The sequence below is a fragment of the Talpa europaea genome (assembly GCF_964194135.1).
Source record: "Talpa europaea genome assembly, chromosome: 10".
NCBI lineage: Eukaryota > Metazoa > Chordata > Mammalia > Eulipotyphla > Talpidae > Talpa > Talpa europaea.
Window position 1 is genome coordinate 95,578,647 of NC_140077.1, and position 22,841 is coordinate 95,601,487.

A 22,841-nucleotide genomic window follows, 5' to 3' on the forward strand; every position below is an offset into this window, starting at 1 on the left:
GGATTTCTTGCATGTATCCTCTCTTGGAAAGTTCATGTTATGCGACTTCATTTCTACAGGGTTTCTACCTTAGTACCTGCTCTCACTAACTGAAAGAACGCTGAGGAGAAATTTTGCTTTTGCTCCAAAAGGCGAGAAGCAAAACTAATGTTCAATATTGGATTTTCTGCAACTGTTCTCGAGGCAGTGGGCACCCTGAGCTTTGAGTGTGGTCCAGTAAGTTCCTGCCCGAGGGCTAATTGACCCATGCTGTGAATTTACAGTCCCAATTTTATTATATGTCATTGCTATTTTGTGTCATTTAGCATAATTTGGTAGGTTATTTTTGGAGTGTGTGGATGCTCAAAATTTTTCAATATATATTAGCGGTAATTTTCTGCACTCTACATCATTTCAGCTTATGGAAGTTTTCATAATGATAGAAAACTGAACGAAAAATTGAAATGGGAAAATGCACAATTTTTCAAATATTCTGAAGACAGCACTGACAGTTCTCCTGAACTTGACTCACTTTCCTTCCACTATCATATTCTGTCAATTCCTAATGTAATTATTGTTTTTCTGTTGCAAGCAAATCTTAAATAATGAAAAATAAAAGCTTTTTCCCTTGGGTTTTCCTCGGCAGAGTTAACTAAATGCTTCTCTTCAAAACTAACTTTACTGTTTATTTAATTGTCATTAAAATGTGGCAATAGTATAAAATGCAAATGTAAATGTAGTCATCTTCCCAAAGCACAGCTGTCTGCTCTTTCAACAACCTCCAGTCCCAGCACTGGTACATATGATGTGTCTTACCCAGTTCCATTATTCCTCAGTATTTCTATGTAGAAGATTCTATTTTATTTCCAATCAACCTTTTTTTTTTTTCCCAATTTCTGATTTATATTCATCCTAGAAATCCTTTTAATGAACCATCAGCAAGATCCCTCCCTGTAAGTTTCAAGGGAAGCCACTTATTCTCTGCAAGAGTCTCCCTCCCACGGAAGTTTTTTTTTTCCCCAAAGATTTGGGGTGCAGGCCAGAGATGCAAAGGGGTGAGAGGATTCACCTGAGATAGAGTGGGGAGCAGAACAGGCAGATCCACTGAAATACACTGCTTAGGGGAGGAGCAGGCGAGACAGGAGAGGTCTGTTGCACCATGTGGGCTACCTCCCTGGCAGGGTATTGAACTTGTGCTACAGTGGCTGCACATAGCTTCATAGCACTGCATCTTAACCCCTTGCACCACCAAGGAGGCCCCTCAGGAATGTTTTTTTTACTAGGAGCTGAGTCAGCTGGTGACAGAGAGCATATAGTAGATTTCCTCCTCCCACCAGGTCCTGGGCGGGGTTTTCTATGGCCTGACTGAGCTGAACGGCCTTTGTCCTGGGATCAGGATCTCTCACCTTTCCCCTCTTTGCACCTCAGTCTACTCTACTTTCTTCTGTGTTAGAGGGGCTGACCAAGAGTTGTTGTAGCTAAGCAGAGTAGAGGACTCCAGAATGGGGGAGGGTGGGCTTTTTTCTAAAGTCTGCAAAGTTAGGCCTGAAGGGTCAAGACGTGAGGCTCAAAGGAAGTTCAGTCCTCGTTCACAAAACTGAGGGGTTGGGGAGCCCTCTTGTGGCCATATGTGGACAGCAGCCCTAGTCTCAGGTCTCTGTGGACATCATGAATCCCTGGTTTGTGATACAATCCTCAGAGCCTGTCTTCACTGCAAGCTTCATGTTAAGTGGTATGTGACTATGGTCAAGAGAAAATCCCAGATCCACCTAATATTACTTAGGACCTGTCCCTAACCAAGTCCTACCTATAGCCTCTACCACCAGCATAATTTGTATTTCCTTCATGTCATCTTAACGAAAGTTGCTCTCTCAAGCTCATACCTTATGCATTCAGTGGCATCAATTTTGATCTTGTTACTATTGAATAAATAGTTGGTATCTGTCTTCAGCTCAGATGTCTTGGTTCTACTTTGCTTTTAAAAGTAAAATTGGGACTTAGAGTTTGCAAGGACTCTCCTCTATTCATTTCAAATTTGACCAGTTTTTCACCTAAAAAGTAACATTTCTGATTTTTAATTTGATTTTAATTTTGGGTTTACAATTTCACTTTTTTATATGTGCACATATTCCACTCACCTTCTACCAACATCCCCATGCCAACAGCCCCTCTAACCTCCCTTTCCCAGCCCCCCTTCTTTCCCCTCTTTTCCCACTGGTAAAGATTAATTTTTTTCAGTAGGTCCATGATTCATTTCTGATTTATTTTGCCCATGTATGGTTTTTGGTTATTTATATTCCAAAGATGAGTGAAACCATCCTATATCTATCTTTCTCTTTCGGACTTTTTTCACTTCACACAATCACCTCTATATCCATTCATTTTGCCCCCAAAGCCACTATTTCATCTTTTTCACAGTTGTGTAGTATTCTGCCGTTTCTATCCATTCATCTGTGAAAGGGCACGTAGGTTGGTTCCATGACTTGGCAGTTGCGGACAGTGCTGCTATACTTAAATTTGTTCATATTAGAATTTTCATATTTTAAGAAAGAGGCTTGAGGGGCGTTCGTGATCTAGAAGTTGTCTCCTAGGGTCAGGCGAATGTAACTCCCCACATGCCAAGTGGCAATAAATCACCAGGCAATATGTGCAGGTTCCACACAGGTGTCACCCTCAGCCAGCAGGCGGCAGTACAGTTCAGGCTTATTGTCTAGTCAGGACACAAAAGGAAAAGTCAAATACTGAGGAAAAATCTAGTTTATTGACCAGGGATATGAAAAGAAGGGAAAAAAACTGGATTAGAGGAATTCGAGGTATGGGTTGAAGAACTGTTGGTAGATTACTTGTGCTGAGAGATCTCTGTCAGAGCCTTTAAACATCCAACTCTTGTCCACACCCATGACTACAGAGATAACCTGTTCATTCAGTGAGAACGAATCGTGCCAAGCCCTGTCAGGTGGATGATGTTTTACTTAATGTCCAACCACTGAATCTCTTGGATACATCATCTGATCTGCCTGAGACTTAAAATTAGTTCAAACATGGTATCTCCTCTCCGAGCGTTTTTTACAACTTAAGACTGAAGTTAGTTCACGCGAGGTGAAAATTTGATGAACCTGGCTGATATGACCAGCACCCTCTTTTCAGCGGCATCCAATTCAGCGGCATCAGCTATATTTTATTTAGTTAACAACATCATCCAAGTAATTTAACATAGATGCTGGATTTTTCAGCTTTTACGCTGGAGGGATCTGTCTCCATCAGGGGAAATCCTGTATCTATGAGTAATTGATGATATAAAGGATTTCTACTTCTTGCATTGTTGCATTATTGCTCATTTTTTGTTGTTGGGAGTTATATTTTTTCCTGTTATAGAATAAATAGAAGTGTAGAATAAATAGTATTTTTGAGGACTGTGAATTCCATCTGGAATATGCCAGCTCATACACCTGGCCATTTCTTGACAGATAACACACTGACCTCCAGTCTTAGAAAGAAATACCTGCCAAAGGAATATGATGGTCTTAGCTAAAATGAAGGTCCAGGATTAGGTGCAAACATATATTTTATTAAAAAAAACAACAACTGAGTACTAATATTTTTAAAATATAGAAATACAGGACCTCCCTGGTGGCGCAAGAGGTTAAGCACCGCACTATGAAGCAATCCGAAGCCTCTACAGCACAAGTTCAATACCCGGCCTGCCAGGGAGCACCCCACACAGCGAGGCAGACTTCTCCTGTCTTGCTCACTGCTCCCCTCAGCAGTGTATGTCAGTCTGCCCGTTCTGCTCCCCACTCTGTCTCTGGTGAATCCTCTCACCCTCCACACCTCTGGCCTGTGCCCCAGTTATTGTATGCATAAATAAATAAATCTTTAAAAAATAAAATAATAAAAAATAAAAATACAAACAACATCCATTAGTTTGTATTTCGATGAGCACAGGCCAATCGAAGCTTGTGCTGAACATGGGAGATGGCGTTTCTCAGGACTTTATCAGGGTTGAGGTGGTCATTGTCAAGAGATTGTCCGCTGGTACCTTTCCCTGAATTTATAGTGCTTCTCTGATGAGCATAGTACCAAGACAAGAGACCCTTTGCTGCAGGCTTCTATTATAGAGAGCAAGGAGATTTCTTTCTTTCCCTCCTAACCACCCCCCAAATGCAAATACATGTGTGCAAAAGCTAAACACCCAGTGTCCCCTTCCTTCTCCACCCCAGACGCTGTTGGTCTCAAAATTCTCCATTGCTTTCTGGAGGCATCAACCGTTAGCAGAGACATGTCACCAGGCTGACACCCTCCAGAGTCTGTGCAAGGGACGCTGGGCAGATGCCTGGGAACCAAGAGCAGTGGGCAAAGGGGCCATGCTTCACCTGGCACCTGCATAAATACCTGTGGCCAACTGTGTGGTCAGTTACCATACTTCCTTGATGCTAAGGCTGATATCCTTTTAGATTTTAACATTACAAATTTGATATATTGCGTATAGTAAGTGTGTGTATATATATATTTTACACATACACACATTCGCACACACTTGAATTTTCTCTCTCAATAATTATTATCAATGCAATTTATAGCTTTCCAGCTTATTACTTGTGAAGAGAAGAAACACGATCATACCTTGTCATTTCTAATATTGTTAATGTTACTAACTGAAAGTAATTTAACATTGTATATGCAGATAATTAATGTCTTTCTCTTACATTCAGAAACTTAGTGTTTACTTCTCTTTCGTTAGGCTATTCTGACACCTGCTGTCAGAAATAAAGAACTTACCCTCTGGTCAATAGTTGGCTTTTATTCTGGAAAAGAAATAAATAGAACATGAAATCTAGGAGAAAATGAACAAATAGCAGATTTTTTCCCCTCCCTTGAAATTCCAATCTTACGCGATTAGCATCTTGTGCTGTAATCTTGTAAAGAGACCAAGACTGTCTCTGACCCTCTCTCTCTTTCCCCAATTTTTTCCTGAGGATTTAAAAAAAGATTTTATTTATTTTGCATAGAACTGGGTGCAGGCCAGGGGTGCAGAGGGTGAGAGCATTCACCAGAGACAGAGTGGGGAGGCAGGGAGCGGAAAAGGCAAATCTAGTGAAATACAACACTGCTGAAGGGAGCAAAGTTTGGGTGGGGAAGGGAGGTCTGCTATGGGAAGTGGCACTCCCTGGCCTCAGGCCATAGCTTGATAGCACTAAGACTTAACCCCTACTCCACCTCAAGAAGGGAGACCTTCTTGAGGATTTTGTGATAAGTGTTTGGGACCAGGAAAAAGACTAATTATAATAAAGTAAAAATCAAAATCAACAAGCAACAATAAACCAGAGATACACTGGTGGGGAGGGGGAGGGAGTAAGATCAAAACAAGGGGCATGGGAATTGTATGGGGACTATAACAAAGATGAAAATGCACACACTGTGCAAAAATAAAAAATGATGTAAAAAATAAATAAAATAAAATAAAAATAAAAAATAAAATAAAAATGTTCACAAAAAAGGTATCTTTTGTCACACAAAAAATTTAATTTTAATAAAGATTAATTATCTTTACAAAATAAAAAAAAACATTTATTTATTTATGCATATAAGAGCTGGGGTACAAGCCAGAAGTGTGGGGGGTGAGAGTGATTTGTCAGGCCTAGTCTCCCAGCCAGGAACGGATCCCAGGCTGCAGGGCAGCGCTGAGCCCCAGCCGCTAGACCCCACGGGTTGGTGTCTCACGAAGCTGCAGCAGGAACTTCGCAGACGCTCAGGCAAGCAAGCGAGAAGAGGCAGATTTGTTTAGAGAAAGAAAAAGTTTATTGAGGAGAAAAAGAGCAGAAATAAAGTGGGACTCCCAGGCCAGGGAACCAGGCCTGGAAGGGGCAAGGAAGCCAAAGTGGAGTCGTGTCTCAGGGAATATATACTTTCTTTCCCTGATTATTCTAAAGCTCCACCAGTCTCTTTGTGATTGGTCAGTTCTCAGCCGTCTCACTTAATTTGTTACTGAGTGGGGATCTTCACATTCCTGATCTAACAGGTTTGTCTTTCCCCATTTGTTACATCTTTATCTTTATGGCCTAGTCTTCCGGGAGAGCATCTCCACACTTTTATCTTTATCACCTGAAGAAAACCAGGACCATCCTGGATATTGTCTGTGGTACTGGAATGTTTGTTTTTTCCATTTTGTTAACAATGGTCCTGGGATGTTTATTTTTCCCAGTGGAATTGGTTACATTCCCTTGGTTGTCCTTACCTCTGAAGCCTCCCTTAATTCTTCAGAGGTCCCCTCCTGCACTGTCCCTAAAACTGCCTAATAACGCTAGCTTGCCCTGTGTCTCAAGAGAATTCACCAGAGACAGAGTGGGGAACAGAACAGGCAGATTTGTTAGGGGGAAAAGGATGTCCTAAAGCTAATTCCATACAGGCTTTGTGGACTCCACCCCCACTCCAGACCAAAGCCAAAAGACATTGGGAACTCCAAATCCCATCACCACCAAAGGGAAGGTGGCTGGAACCTGAGGGTGGGGTTAAGCAGCCAGGTTTGGTATAAAACCAGACAAGTGGGCTTTGGGGGATTCCCTTTTTGGCTCTCACTGCTGCTTGGCCAGCTCTGAGAGTGCCTTTGGGTTTCCAGGTTGGGGGATCGGGTAGGACGCATTAAAGACTTTATTTCCCTATTTTCTCCCTGAGTTGTACATTTCCTCAATTCCCTTTCCCTTGTAAATAAATATTTTATTAACCTTTTGTGTGTGCCTGTAGTGGAGTATTAATAAGTCCCTTCTAAGCGTGCGGGTGAGGACCTACAGCCAGGCAACCCGTTTTATATCGGGGCTGCTCTGTAACAGATTGACTGAAGTACACTGCTGAGGGGAGCAGCAGGAAGTCAGGAGAGGCCTGCTTTGCCATGTGGGTTGCTCCCTGGCCAGCCCAGGATCGAACTCATTTTCGTCACCACTAGACAGTCAATATTTATAAGCATCTACCCATTCTTTGGGCATGTGGACAGTGCCCTTCTCTAGTGTCGATTTCCTTCTGTGTTTGTCCCTGTTTTTTAAACACAACTTTATTAGGGTATAGTTTACATACTCAAAAATACACGTATATTAAGGGTCTATTTCAATGAATTTTGACAAATTTCACCACTACCACAATCAAAATATTTCTACTACTTATTCCTTCACACCCTTCTCCATTCATCCCTGACCCTACCCTGCTCCCGGCACCCTCTGATCTGCTCTCTACCTCTATAGATTTCATGTTTTCTAGTTTAAGTAAAGGGAATTGCACAGTCTATATTTGTATGCCATGCCTTTCACTCAGCATAACATTTGAGAGAACCATCTACTGTCCCCATGCCTAATGATTATAATGATAAATTTCAAAACTTAGTGGCACAGAATACTTTAATATGTTCATTGATTCTGTGGATCAGAATTTCCTCAGGGCACAGCTGGAGCAGCCCTTGATGCCCAGGGCCACAGCTGGAAATGCTGGGAATGACTAACTGCCTGGAGGCAGAGCAGTGGAGGAGATGTGTGCTCTTGTGCCTGGAGGTTGGTGTCAGATAGTGGTGGATACTTCAAATGCACCAACACACTTAAATGCTTATGGGTGACTTCCCCAAGCATGGTGGCTTCAGAGTAATGAGAATTAGCCGGTAGCAGTCAGGTTTCCAAAAGCAGGTGTCACATAACCAGGTGGAAGTTCTATGGCCTTTTCAGACCTAACCACAGAGGTCATACAACCTCACTTGGGTAGCATTATATTGCTTACAAGGGCACAACTATGAGCAGTCCACATTTAAGAGGCGGCCCAACATAGAATTTAACAATTTGTGAGCATTTTTATTTTATTGATCAATTAAAACTGCCACATCTATTTAATCATGTGCCCTGGCAGTTCATTTTTTTTTAAAATCACTTAGTGGCATACTATTAATAATTTGTTTAATCTACTTAACCATTCATGAACATTTATGTGGTTTTTATTTTGTGACTATTATAAATAGAACTACAATGAACATTCATTTATCTACAAATGTGTGAATATATTTTCATTTATCAGGTAAATATCAAGTGAAATTACTGAGTCACATGGCAGTATATATTTAACTTTATAAAAAACTGACAAAATCTTTTCAACAATATTATCACTGTAAATTCCCATCAGTCGTATAAGAATTCAAGTTGCTCTAAGTCTTAAGTAATGTCAGTCCATTTTTTAAATTTTAGCTGTTCTATTGTGTGTGTAACATTGTCAGTGTCATTCTAATTTGCATGTAATTAATGATATGCTGCATTCTCATTGACTGGGTCTATAGTCTGCTGTAATGTGTTTTCAAATCATTTGCACATTGTTATTGTATTGTTCGTTCTATTGTTAGGTGATAGTGGTTTTTATGCAAGTGTTTGTTTTGTCAGATGCAACTATAACAAATTGCTTGCCTCTTCATTTTCTTAATGATTTCTTTCCAAGATTGGGTTTTGTTTTTGTTGTTTTGGGTTTTTTTTTGCTTCTTAAAAATTTCATGTTTAAAGCAATTTTAGTTTCACAGCAAAATTGAAGAGAAAGTACCTGATTTCCCATATGTCCTTTGTTTTCATGTTCACTGATACTCACATTTGCAGTATCTAACCTGCTATAATCATAAGAAAAGATTATAAAATTTGAGATCTTATATTATTCATGCATTGATTAGCTTTGATTTGCTTCTTTAAAAAATGTTGGACTTCTCTCTGATGGTCAGTTAGGACACAGTTCTCTCAAGCTGAACTTTCTTTTAGCAGGGCCTTAGAGCAGCCTTTATTCTGGCATGAGCTTAGACTTCACTATTAGGTTGGGATGCTCTGAATGTTGCTAGTAATGAACAAAGACTCTCCATTCTTTTCTAAGTAAACATGTGGAATGCCTGGCTCTGAGCGAGCTCTGGATGTGTTTGTTTTAGCATTTCTTGGTTATTTTCTATTTGCAGATGTGACATTTTCCTAATCCATGAAGTTTTGTCTTATGCATACACACACATTGCTATTGACTCCCATACTCAAAAGATCCCAATTGTAGACCCATGGAGCACTTTCTCTCCTAATCTGGCCTTAAAATCCTATTTTCCTAAAGGTTCCCTGATCCTACTCTGATCTGTCTCAAATGGCAGGACCACTATGCTATGTTTGTATTTTTTTCTTTGGTGCTTTATTAGGGAAGATGCTTCATCCTGGTTAATTTAGGGTGAAATACACACACATATTGAGGAAGTTAGGAAATGAGCATAGGCAGGCAGGATAGTGTGCCCCAAGGTTCATTTATCAGTCTGATTGATAAACAATCGCAGACCTGGAAGCCCTCTTGCCCCAAATTCAATTAAAAAAATGGAATATTCAGAACACCAATAACAACACAATAGCAACAGACCAAAGCTGGTTTTGGAGAAGTCGGCTGGATAATGCAGGGAAACTCAGTGGGCCTCAGTAGCCTGGGAGACCCACACTGGCCCTGTCAAATAGCAAGAGAAACATCCCAGAGAAACCCAAAGGCCAAACCCTCAATCCTTGCCCAGTATACCCATATAAGCACCTGCTTCTTCCCACTCAGTGGCTACCCACTTGGGACCCCTATCTGCTCAGAGAGCTTTGGGGTCCTTCCTTTTGTCTATCAATCAACTACACATTCAGGACCACTCTCTGCTCAGAGAGCTTTCCTGTTCTTCCCACTTATCAATAACTGTTCTTACTCTTATCTATCAATAAATCTCTTGCTTTTCTGTAACTGTTCTCAACCTTAATTTCTTTTCTCGTTGAAGACAAGAACTGAGAAAAAGCCCACCTAGGATCCCCAGACTTGGGGCTCACTCCCCAAAACCCCAATTCAATATAGTCCTCATATGAGCACACACAGGAAAAAATGAACAGAACAAATCCAGTATAATACTTTTTTAAAAAGGTGCTTATGGTTTTGTTTTTTTGAGGTTTTTTGTTTTTTTTTTTCTAAACTTCCAATTGGAAAATGGGAGGAAACTTTACAGAATTAGAGGACCAAAATATTTTATTGTAAATTCGGGGAGAGACTCACTAGTTTGACTTAAAATGTTCTTTAAGTAATTCTACTCTTTCAGATAAAATGCTTTTGTCCAGGGCATGTGGTTGAAGTCAGACTTACTTATGAGGAACAGAACATTTAAGAGCTAGATGAGAGCTTCAATAGCTAACAACCCTAATGGATTCAGAGCTAATTTTAGAAAAAGATACGTCTAGGACACATATTGATCTGCAGTCCTGATAAATTTTGTTTCTTCAGTATTATTTATTTCCTTATCTTTCCACTTTCCAATAGACGATAGATAAAAATACTCTGCCACTTACCACCAGTATAAATTGTAAAATTGGAAAGGTAATTTGGAAGGAAAACTGTTTTTTTAATCTATGAAATTATCCTCCCCACCCCTATTATAGATGAGAGCTTGGGACATATATACAAGTGCTGAATGAAGAGGGTTACAAGCTCCAACAATCTTTTGGAAATTATTAGAGATGTATAAATTGATAGTAGTGTGTATGTGTGAAACATACCTGTCATTCAACAAGCAGAACATATAGTAACACATGGTAAATGAAAATTATAGAAATTGTTTTGCTCATCAATCTCAGATGGAATTCCTAAGCCCTGCTGACTTTTCATAGCATCGTTATCTCTCTGCCATCAGAGTGTAACTCAGGAGGCACCTGGAAAGTTTCTTTATCAGCGTCTTCAGAGGACCACATTCTGCTGCATCACTTATATTGATACAGTCTTTTACACACTTGTTACAGAGGTCAGTGCCTCAATGTCTACACAAAAATACCCAGAAGCTTTATTATGAGACTAGATATTCTAAGAGACAAACTTCATTTTCTCTAACAAAAATACAAGGCATTATGTAAAACAGTGCACAGAACGAACGATGCCATATTTGATTTTGTTTCTTTTTTCTTTTCTTTTTAAGTGCTTCCTGAGTGTGTGCACATGTCTGTGCATGTATATGCAGCATCCTGTAACTCTGACTTTTTGGGAGAACTTCTTTTCAAATATTTTCTCCAGACTTCCATTTTAGCTCGTCTTAAAAGCTCTGGTAATTCCTCTTTCTGTTCACTGTGCTTTGTGTGTAATAAAAGAATGAGTTATGTCAGTATCTGCACAATTTGTAGAAAATCTACTTTTGAAGGAACAACTGGAAGCAAAACATTTCAGACTGTATGTGTATGCTATGAATTTATTTTCTCGGCATTTAATCTGCTTGGCTTTACTTTTTTCCTGTAGGTAGACCACTCTCCTTAAAAATAACTATGAGCAGCTGTTTGGATAAATCTTCTCAGATCCACACCTAGTATAAAACCTCATGTAAATCTTCTCTGCTGGAGCTGAGTTACACAGGTACCTATACTGCATGCTCTTGCCTGACAAACATATTTATCTTGCTCTTGTCTTTCTAGAGCAGGGTCCAGAAATTATATGACATCTGTCCTTAGGGTTAGAATAGACATGCCAAATCCCTAATTTTAACTGCATTGCTCTACCTGGTCATCTATGATTTTCGTTTATTCAACAAATTTAGTGAGTACTGTATGTCAGCAATTTTCAGTCTCTGGAAATTGAACAATCATCAAACAAAGAGGCTTATTTGTAGGTAATGAAGTCAGAGAAACAGGCCAAAAGAACAGTCTTATGAATCAGGGTGAGATATGTAGACTTAGTTTTCACTTTGATGAAAAGTCATAAGGTTTAAGCAATAAAATGAATTGATGTGGCTTATATTTTGGAAGATTGCTTTGATTGCCAAATGCAAAATAACACCTTGGGAAGGGCAGGGAGGAAGCAGGAACATGAGGTGCCATGCTAGGCTTCTCTTAAGTGTAAGCACAGTTTACCTGCCTGGATCCTACTTGTTTCAAGCATGGGATCTTAAGCACAGGTGAAAATTTTGGCTGATTGTTCACTGCCTGCATGACCTTCACAGGGTTACACAGATATCCTATGCTACGCAAACATCTCAATGACATCTGCAAAATAGGAATATCAATATTACCTTCCTCCCAGTGTTGATATAAGAATCAAATGTTGATATACGTAAAGCAACTGGCACACAAAAATCTTCCATAAATTTTAACATAAGGGGGAAAAAAACTATCCATAAAATCCACTGCTTCCTTCTTGTTTTCATTGTGTGGACTTATAATTACCACTGAGAGTATAATTTCTCCCAACTTGATGATTCTTCTAAAATATTTAGCTACTTCCTTCTTCTTACCTTGTCTGAGAGAGTTGCCTGACAGTGATTTGTATATATCAGTCATCTTATTCTTCACCAAAGCCAGGGTTTTAAATTTCTTGACCCAACCAATTCCCTGCTGCCCAAACCCCAGTAGAAAAATCTACACTTATGCTATCATTGTGTTTAATATCAGGAATGAAAGACCAGAAATATCTCTTGCAGCATTTGCTTCTATATCTGAGGTTTGCATTTTTATTGCAATCCTATTCATATTAAAATTTTTTTCATATATATTCTTATTCAAAAATAGAATTTTATCATATTCATTTTATGATGAATAGTTTATATCAGAAGTTTAGTTACTGAATATAATCATTTATATCATCACCTTTCTCCTCTAGACTTAAAAGCAAGAATTCTAACTGCCTCTGTTTGGGGTGTTTTAAAGCCTTGGTCTAGAAGCATGTTTGTGTGTCAGCTTTTCATTTGGTTAGAGCAGGAGGCATATGTAAGTGACCTCCTCCAGGGGGCACTGAAGGGATGAGCTGAATTAAATCAGAATCAGAGGCTGGGTCTCCCAGAGAAATTGCCAGAAGTTCAAATGCTTCCCAAATTTCATATGTTTTAATACTCTAGTATTAACTAGCTTTCTGATGAATACGGTCACATATATTTAAAAATTATTTTATTTTGTTCTTTTCTCACTTACTGAGTATTTGCAGTAGAAAATGTCTTTTCTTGATGATGGTTGTTGTGTACTTTTGACTTTCAACAGGTGAACTAGAGAATTTTCATTACATAAATTTACATTTCTTAAAAATCGAGTAATTGTTACAATTTAAAATTCAAGATAAGTTATAAAAAGAAAAATATGAGCCTCTTCTTATAGTTAAAGCATATTTCTATGCATTTTATATGCATAGTACCTTTCAATCATCACAAAATTGTATGTTTTATATACTATTATTATTTTATTTTCATAAATACAGTTAGTAGGGATTGAGAAGCAAAGGTAATGATTTCCACTTGGGCTCCATTGTCAGCGATGCACGAATATTATGTTTACATTTCCTTGGTCTAAGAATGCATCAAAAGCTGACCCAAGATCTCAGCAATATACATATTATTTGAATGTTTATTTTTTCAGTGGTTCCAAACTCTTCCAAATTTTTTTTTAAAAAGGGAAAATAGCACTGACACATAAAGTCATTGTTTCAGACAGGAGTTGAGATACATTTCTGTAAGGGGCTGAGAGTGTAAATACTTTAGGCTTTGTGGTTCCTGTGGTCTCAGAGGCAACAACCACTTTCTGTGGTTGCAGCTGGATGCATTTCTAGACACCATATGAGCAGGTGAGCATGGCTACCTTCCCACAAGACATTATTGACACAACGGTCTGTGGCCCATAGACCATAGTATCCCATCCCCTACCTTTAAAAATGCAATGGATATGATTTGATTTCTTAATTTTACAGAAAATTTTCAACTCTTGAATTTCTATTTGTTTTTAACTCTGGGCCCAAGCAGCCAGCAGGACTCACTGACACAGAACAATGGAGGCAAGGACTGAGTATTAGCCCTGTACCCTGCATGACCCATGGCTAGAAACTGACATCGGGATGGACTCATTCTTAATTTCAAACTTGTGGGAATGTGGGTTACTATGAAAGGTTAAAACAATTTTTTTTGAGACTCTCACTAGTATAGGATTTCCCTGTGATACTCAGAAGGGAAAGGTAAAATGGAAAAGTGGAGTCTTCATAAACTAATTGTTTAAGAGACCTGGTATTGCACAAAACCTCCACCATTTTCTGGCTATCCTTCAGTGAGTACATTCCTTGTTTATTTCAATATTTTTTAATCGAGGTAACAGTGATTTACAACTTTGATCATGTTTTGGAGGTATAGGATCTCCCCTGAAGGTGTTGTTACCATGCCATACCCACAACCCACAGTTCTCCACCAAATTCCATTGTGTTCCCTCTCCTCCTTGCTCTTGCTCTGCCTCTTCCTCCCTCCTCTCTGGTAGCCTCGGTTCTATAGTCAAATTTCTAAGTTTTGTTATTGGTTTGCTTTTATTTGACCTTGTTTCGTTTCTTTATATGCCCCCTAACAGTGACAGCATACAGTATTTTTCTTTCTTCTTCTGATGAATTTCGCTGAGCATAACCCCTTTTAGTTCCATCCATGTTGTTGCAAATGGCAAGAGTTTATCTCCTTTAATAATAGCTGAGTAGTAATCCATTGTGGCTATGGTGCCAGTATCTCCTCCCTTAGCTTTTTCTTTATAAGGAGACAACCTTGGCTGTGGGGGTTTCTGGCACAGATCCAAGGGCCATGCCAGTCTGTGTCCCATCATTATGGAGTGCTGCTTGAACGGGTACAAAGAGATCAAGCTGTGCTGGAAAGTACAATTGTGGGTGAAAATGATCTACAGAGTTTGAATGGTTAGACTGCACAGATGCTATCACATTTACTCCTAGCTTCAGAGGTCATGATGGACATCTAAGTTATTAAAAATAGTTATATGCCCCCTGCTCCTACTATTTGATGCCTATGAATAGCTCTTGGTCACAGTAACTCTGGGGTTTCTAAGCAAATTTGGCTGAGTTATACAGAGACCTAGAGAGGGTCAATTTTTTTCAGAAAATGAGAGTTGTAGTGAAATTTTTTTCTGTTAGGGATATTTATAATTATCATTTATTCGATAAACTGAGTGCAGTAAAATTATTCTCTGCTTTCAAAGAGTTTACACATATTTCAGTTGGTAAAATTAAAATTTTACTAATATTTCCTTGCATTGCACATGGTTGAAAGTAGTTGTGGACAGAAAGCTAGCAACTTAAAATACATCACTTTATTAAGATAAAAAAAAAACTAAATACCTTACTAAAAACTTACTTAATATTGTACTAAATATCTAGCATAATAACAATCAGAGAAAAGAGATAAAATTCACCCCAAAGACACACACAGAGCAACCTGCCGACTGCAGAGCAGGATAGGCAGAGTCTTGGGAATCAAGGAAAGCAAACCATGTGCATTAGGGTGGGCAAGTGGGGGGCTGAACAGAAATATCACACAGGATTTGGCACTAGATGTGTAGGTTTAGGAAAGGCAGATGAGAGATGTGTCCTTACTCAGAGAACAGTTTATCATATTTATCAAATGGAGGCAGTGGGTGGGTAACCTGGGATAAAGAATATTATTAAGCCATAAAAGACTAGCAAGTACATACACTGAGTTCTGGTCAATCAACCTTTAAAACGATGGTTCAGCTAAACCCGTAGGAAGATAAAAGCAGAGCCAGCTATGCAGAACTCACACAGACAAGCCCATAAAAGGAACATGGGCAGGAAGCACTAAACCGGCCAACAACCAAGTCATCAGTTGGTGACAGTAAAGCCCCTGCTCTTTTTAAGTTGATGATCATGAAATATTTGGCAAAAAGCATCAGAATATGATAACTGATGTCTCTTTCGATGTGGACATGCTACTAGGAAATGCTCTTTAGAAAAGCAGAAGAGGCCAAAATCCCTGGCATTCATTGACAATAGCTTCTTGAAAAGTAAATAAAATATAAGGATAATGTCCTTCATGTTTAATTTACACTAAAATTACTTATTGAGGATCTACTATATGCAAGGCATTGTTTTAGACATTGGGAATATAGCATTGAAAAACAGACAAAAATCTTCACATTACATTCTAGTACAGTTAGATGAAAAACACGCACATAAATGAAGTCCGCATTCGTCAATGCTAGGAAGTTCTCATTGGCTGAGTGGGAAGGAGGGAAGTAGTCCTTACGTGTATGGCATGATGGGATGTGCCATCGAAAACAGAGTGGAGGGCCTCTCCGGTGGCGCAGCGGTTGAGCGCTGGCTTGCGAAGCTGCCCGCGGCCTCTGCGGCGCCCGTTCGATCCCCGGCTGCTCCCCGGCCACCGGAGGAGGGTCCCACATGGCGCGCAGACCTCTCCTGCCGCCCGCTGCTCCCCTCATCATTGTGCTTTGGTCTTTCTGCCTGCTCTGCTCCCAGCTCTGGCTCTGGTGAATTCTCTCACCCTCCCGCGCTTCTGCCTGTACCCAGTGCATGTGTAAACAAAACAAACAAACAAACAAATAAATAAATAAAAACATGCCTCCATTTAAAAAAAAAAATTCTTAAAAAAAAAAAAAGAAAACAGAGTGGAACTATGGTGATGGGACATGGGTGAATCACCCGAGATGATAAAGCATACATTGTATAAAAATGAAGAACAAGGGCCTCCCTGGTGGTGCAAGGGGTTAAGATGCAACCTAATTGCAGCCAGGCTGTCCCTCTTTCCTGGAGATTGGCTCTGTCTTTATCTTTCATTGACTTGCGGGCCTACTGCCTCTCGTTTTGTGTGTGTCCCAACATGATTTTATCCCTGAGGTTCTGATTTATTCCCTTCATTTCTTGACCCCTGTGTCTCTTCTCCCTATGCATCTTTCTCAGTATTGTGACCCTTAAGTCTCTACCCCAGCTTGATGACATATTCTTGGAGGTTTCCCCACCAACTCTTGGACATTTTCCTCATTCATCATCTTTTGTTTCTTTCTTAGAAAAATAATTTAGGGCCTCCCTGGTGGCGCAAGGGCTTAAGCACTGCACTGTGAAGCAATCTGCAGCCTCTGCAGCATGAGTTCCATCCCCGGCCAGCCAGAGAGAAACCCACATGGCACAGCAGACCTCTCCTGACTCACCCGCTGCTCCTGTCCTGTTCTGTTCCCCACTCTGTCTCTGGTGAATCTTCTCACCCCCCACACCTCTGGCCTGTACCCAAGCTCTTGTATTCATAAATAACTAAATCTTTTTTTAAAATGATGTAAAAATATATAAAATAAAAAATAAAATAAATAAAGTGCGCAGGAAAGGTCTTGCTGAAAACACAAGAGACATTAAAGTATTAAAAGAGGTGAAGGAACACTAATGATAAAGGACTGATCACAAAAATCTGCAAAGAGCTGATGAGACTCAACAACAACAAAGAAAATAACCCAGTCAAAAAATGGGCAGAAGAGCTAAAAAGAAACTTCTCTGAAGAGGAAATGCAAATGGCCAACAGGCATATGAAAAAATGTTCAACATCACTTGTCATCAGGGAAATGCAAATCAAAACTACCATGAGATACCATCTTACACCAGTGAGAATGGCACATATTAAAAAAACTAGCAACAACAAATGTTGGCGAGGTTGTGGAGAAAAAGGAACTCTCCTGCACTGTTGGTGGGAGTGCAAACTGGTCCAACCACTATGGAGAGCTGTGTGGAGATTTCTGGACCTACTAAACATAGAGCTTCCATATGATCCAGCAATTCCACTCCTAGGTATTTACCCAAAGGACACAGAAACATCAATTCCAAAGAACACCTGCACCCTTATGTTTATAGCAGCACTATTTACAATAGCTAAGCTTTGGAAACAGCCCAAATGCCCAAAAATAGATGACTGGATCAAGAAGATGTGGTACATATATACCATGGAATATTACTCAGCATTCAAAAAAGATAAACACATGCAATTTGCAGCAACATGGATGGCGCTGGAAGGGATCATGCTCAGCGAAATAAGCCAAAAAGAAAAAGAAAAATACCGGATGGTCTCACTCATAGCAGGAATCTAGAAAACTTAAATAAGGGATCAGGAAAAAGAATAACTATAAGAAAGTGAAAATCAAAATCAACAAAAAACTATGAACCAGAGACACTTTTTGGGGGGTGGGGGCCGGGAGGGGAGGGATTGGGGTCAGAATGGGGCATGTGCAGTTGTATGGGGGAATATAAAAATAAAATTTATTATTTAATAAAAAAAATAAATAAATAAAAGAGGTTAAGGTGGGAGCCGAAGAAATGGAGTTCTGAAATGACAACATGAGGGCTTGTTTGTTCTGTGTACAGAAAAGACAGGGCAGCCAAAGTGAGCTGAGAAGAAGAGTTTATCGATAAGACACTGAGGCCAGAAAAACCAGTGATTTGTTGAAAGCAGGAGAAGTGGCTGCAGGAGAACATAGAGCTCCTGATTTTGAACCAACTGTTCTTTTCAGTGAACTGAGCATGTAATTAATGTTCTGAAGTTAACTTCTAGAAAGAGAATTGCAATTCCACCTTGATTAATGTGGTTTTAGAGTATGTTATGATATTTCCTTCAGTCAGACAGAAAAATATTCATTTTAAGTTCAGTGTTTCTATGTGAAGTTTTTGCCATTACTATTATAATTTGAATGAAATATTTTTCTTTATGCACTTCATTCCCTTCATTCATTTGATTTATTGCCCCTTCTTTTTATGTTCCCCTTTAGGTGGTACAAGAATAAACATTTTGCATAAGCAGATTGCAATGTTTGTTTGTTTTTTTTTTAATTTCTGACACAGAATATCATTAGTTACCCTTCCTGGGCTTCTACCACTGTAAGTTAACTCCTTTAACTCCTTAGACCTGTGGGATGGCTCTCCAAGTTGCTGGTTAGAAAAGGATTGGGAGTAGAACTGAAGGAAGCTTAGGAGTCCAGTCCTGAGGAGGCATCTTGGTGGGGGGGGGGGGTGAAAAGGAGAAAGCTGGGAGACCTCTAATCAAAATACTCCTGGTTAACTATTTTGTAAAAAGCATTGAGGGCTAATAGTCTCCAAGTTAGATAGATTGATTAGAGAGTGATTAAGATGAAGAATAAATCTTTCCTTGAATAAAAAGAGATGCCCCCCCACAATAAAAAGTATACAGAGCCAGACAGTAATTTTCTTTTAATATCTGCTTTCCACTTGATTATGTGACTTAAGTAAGCTACAAAAACTTTTCATAAATTTCTGTTTTGAAAGTTCTTGGTTGAAGCATTTGGATTAATTGTAGATGATGCCATATTTCTAATATTTTATATTTGTTAGAAAGCTAGCCCAGGGCCTCCCCGGTGGCGCAGCGGTTGAGCGCTGGGTTGCGAAGCTGCCCGCAGCCTCTGCAGCGCCGGTTCGATTCCCGGCTGCTCCCTGGCCACCATAGGAGGGTCCCACATGGCGCGCAGACCTCTCCTGCCGCCCGCTGCTCCCCTCAGCAGTGTACTTCGGTCCTTCTGCCTGCTCTGCTCCCCGCTCTGGCTCTGGTGAATTCTCTCACCCTCCCGCGCTTCTGACTGTACCCACTGCATGTATAAACGAAACAAACGAACAAACAAATAAATAAAACATGCCTCTATAAAAGAAAAAAAAAATCATCTAGAAAAAAAAAAAAAAAGAAAGCTAGCCCAACTGTAACCTGCCCATAGATATCAAGCAAATGCCTTAAAATCATTTACCACAACAGTATAAATGATTGAGATTTCATGATTGTCATTTTTAGAATAGATTTATTCTACTTACACAATTTTGACTGTAACAAAATCAGCTCAATGTTTGTCAATTTAAAATGTTCTTTACAGCTGTCACTGTGAATGAAGCTGGTAAGCGCCATTTGATGTATGAGTATTTGTTTCTGAAGCTTCAAATACATTGACTATACCCATCAGTCTTCAAGGTTATTTGTATTGACCTGAAGGAGTGTCAGAAATTCTGCTGGTAGAGATGATATTTTCAGGTTCGGTTATGTTCAAAATTTCACTGCAACTGCTACTATTGTTAGCTTCATTCTGGGAGATGATAAGCTGAAGTTGAGAGATTAGATATTGTCCAATGTCTGTAGGTAAGAATTTAAAATGTTAGATTAATTTTAAGTTCCATATAATAGGATCTGCATTATATATCCTCCTCATAATTAAAAGATAAAATAATTATAGATTACTTATTGAGTGTTTACTTTTTTGTATATTTTTTACTTTTTAATGTATTAATGAAAATCATTTGACAACCTATTGTTCTAAGCACTGAAGATACAGCAATGAACAAAACTGATATGCAAATTTGCCTTCATGAAGGTATATTTTAAGGAAGGATGACAGGTGATTAAAGTATAAATAAACAAACAAGCAAGTATACAATGTTCCAAGTTGCATCTAATGCTAGGCAACAAAGAGCTGAGAATTGAGTATGATTATTTTGCCCAGTGTTCTTGGAGAAGATTTCATTGACATAATGCTGCTTAAATAGAGACCTGAAAGCAGAGAGGAAATGAGACAAATGAATGAGTGGAGAATATCCCAAGCAGAAGGAACAATAAGCAAAGACCCTTGAAGCAGTAACAGGATCGGAGAGTAAAAAGGAAAGAAATAGGATATGAAGAATCAGGCTATGAAGAGAATCAGGCTAAATCATGCAGATTCTGGTGACTATCATAGGTCTTTGACTACTACTCTGAGATACGAAACCAGTGAAAAGGTTTTCACGGAAGAGTTACTGTGGTGTATAGGACATTCTGGGTGACATGCAGATAGTACATTATCAGAGACTAAGAGAAAAGCTGTAAGATCAATTGTGAGGTTATGTCAATAAGCTAGACTAGAAATGATGATGTCTTAGATTCACACAACAACCGTTGACATGGTGAGAAATGGTCAAGAAATGGTTAACTATGTTTACTGATACATGGGAAGCAAGATCTGGAGGAAAGAGGAGTCAAGGATGTCTATCCAGTAAATCTAAAATGATAGTTATGATATCTTGAGATATGAAGGCCTTTGGAAACACCAGGTTTGAAAGTTAAGATCAAGAATACAACTTTGTACTCATGTTTGATAGATATACTAGATATTTGAGTAAAGATGTTTTTGAAAGGATTGCTCATGTGAGTCTGGAATTCAGAGAAATTCAGATGACATAAGTAAATTTGGCAGTCATCATTTTACAGATGATATTTAAAGTCATGAAAGTAGATGAGAACCATCTTATTAGTAACTAAATTGAGAAAAAAATCCCAAGAATTGAATGTGGGGACAGTAAATATTTAAACATTGGAGGAGCCAGCAAAGGTGACTAAGACAAAACAATGAATGATCATAGAGGATATCAGTGGTATAAGATGAGCTAAACACTTTAAAACATGGAAGTGACCAACAGTGTCAAATGCTGCCAAAGATCAAATTAGTGAGAATTGAAAACCATCAATAACATTGACAAGAATGCTCAACATAATGTTCAGTGAAGGATAAAAAAAACTCATTGAAAAAACTTCAATAGGAAATAGGTAGAGAGAAACTAGAGACAAACTGTGGACTCAACTTTCAATAAGTTTTGCTGTTAAAAGAAATCAAGAAGGGATTGTACCTGTGTTGAGGGGGAATGATGCAAAAGAAATACCTCTTTAAAAAATGAAACAGCAGGGCCTCCCCGGTGGCGCAGCGGTTGAGCGCTGGGTTGTGAAGGTGCCCGCAGCCTCTGCAGCGCCGGTTTGATCCCTGCCTGCTCCCCGGCCACCGGAGGAGGGTCCCAGATGGCGCGCAGACCTCTCCTGCCGCCCGCTGCTCCCCTCAGCAGTGTACTTCGGTCCTTCTGCCTGCTCTGCTCCCCGCTCTGGCTCTGGTGAATTCTCTCACCCTCCCGCGCTTCTGACTGTACACAGTGCTTGTATAAATAAATAAAAAAATAAATAAACCTTTAAAAAAATAAAAAAATAAAAGGGCTACATCCTCAATGAACAAAACTCTAAAAAAAAAAAAAATGAAACAGCAAAATAAGTCAGAAAGAAAAAGAAAAAATACCGGTTGGTCTCACTCATAGCAGGAATTTAGAAAACCTAAATAAGGGGCCAGGAAAAAGACTAATTAATACAAAGTAAAAATCAAAATCAACAAGCAACTATAAACCAGAGACACAGTATGGGGTGGGGAGAGGAAGGACTAGTGTCAAAATAAGGGGGGGTGCAATTGTATGGGGAATACAACCAAAATGAAAATGCATACATTGTGCAAAAATGAAAAATTATGTAAGAATTATATAAAATAAAATATTTTAAAAAATAACAATAGAAAAAAATAAAAATAAATAAAAAAAAGAAACAGGGCCTCCCCTGGTGGCACAGGTGGTTGAGCTCTGCACTCTTAAGCTGGGTTCCACATGGCACGGTAGACCTCTCCTGTCATGCCCACTGCACCCCTCAGCAGTGTATTTCATCAGTCTGCCTGTTCTGTTCCCCACTCTGTTTCTGGTGAATCCTCTCACTCTCCCACGATTCTGGCCTGTACCCCGGTTCTTGTATAAATAAATAAATCGTAAAAAATTAAAAAATAAAAAAGAAACAAAATGTCAGTATATTTGTATCTATAGAGGTGGAGATGATACAATAGAGAAGGAGTGATGAAATTGCAGGGAGAGGAGGCAAGAAATAATGGAAGCCAATATATTAATGGTGGACATGGGCAGTAGAGCCATAGAAACAAGAGATGACTGCACATTGACATACACACCATCCTGATAGTAAGGTGTGATAATGGCAGATGAGACAGTGTTCTTCTGATGCCTTCTTTTTTCCTCAGTGAAATAGCAAACAATGTGATCACCTGAGAATAAGGAAGGAAAAACATAGATATCTGTGAAGAGAGTATAAAATAGTCAACTAAGAACTGGAGAGTGAATGAACCATGGATGTAAGATTGCTTGTCAGCACAGAGACACACACTGCTAATATACACACCATTCCTATGAGATCCATGTTATTCATACAACTTTTATAGATGAGAAATCAAAAGTACAGGAAT

At 39.2% G+C, this 22,841-nt stretch overlaps 1 protein-coding gene across 1 annotated transcript in view; it reads left to right on the top strand.

Annotated features, from left to right (window-relative positions):
- Positions 1-3,947: 3,947 nt before the first annotated feature.
- Positions 3,948-22,841, top strand: part of ADAM7 (ADAM metallopeptidase domain 7) — a gene marked incomplete at both ends in the record, with an annotated part of 60,416 nt that continues 41,522 nt past the window's right edge. Inside the window, one exon of the mRNA XM_084245572.1 lies at positions 3,948-4,014. Coding sequence (XP_084101698.1) covers positions 3,948-4,014 — 67 coding nt within the window. The remainder of the gene's footprint in view (positions 4,015-22,841) is intronic.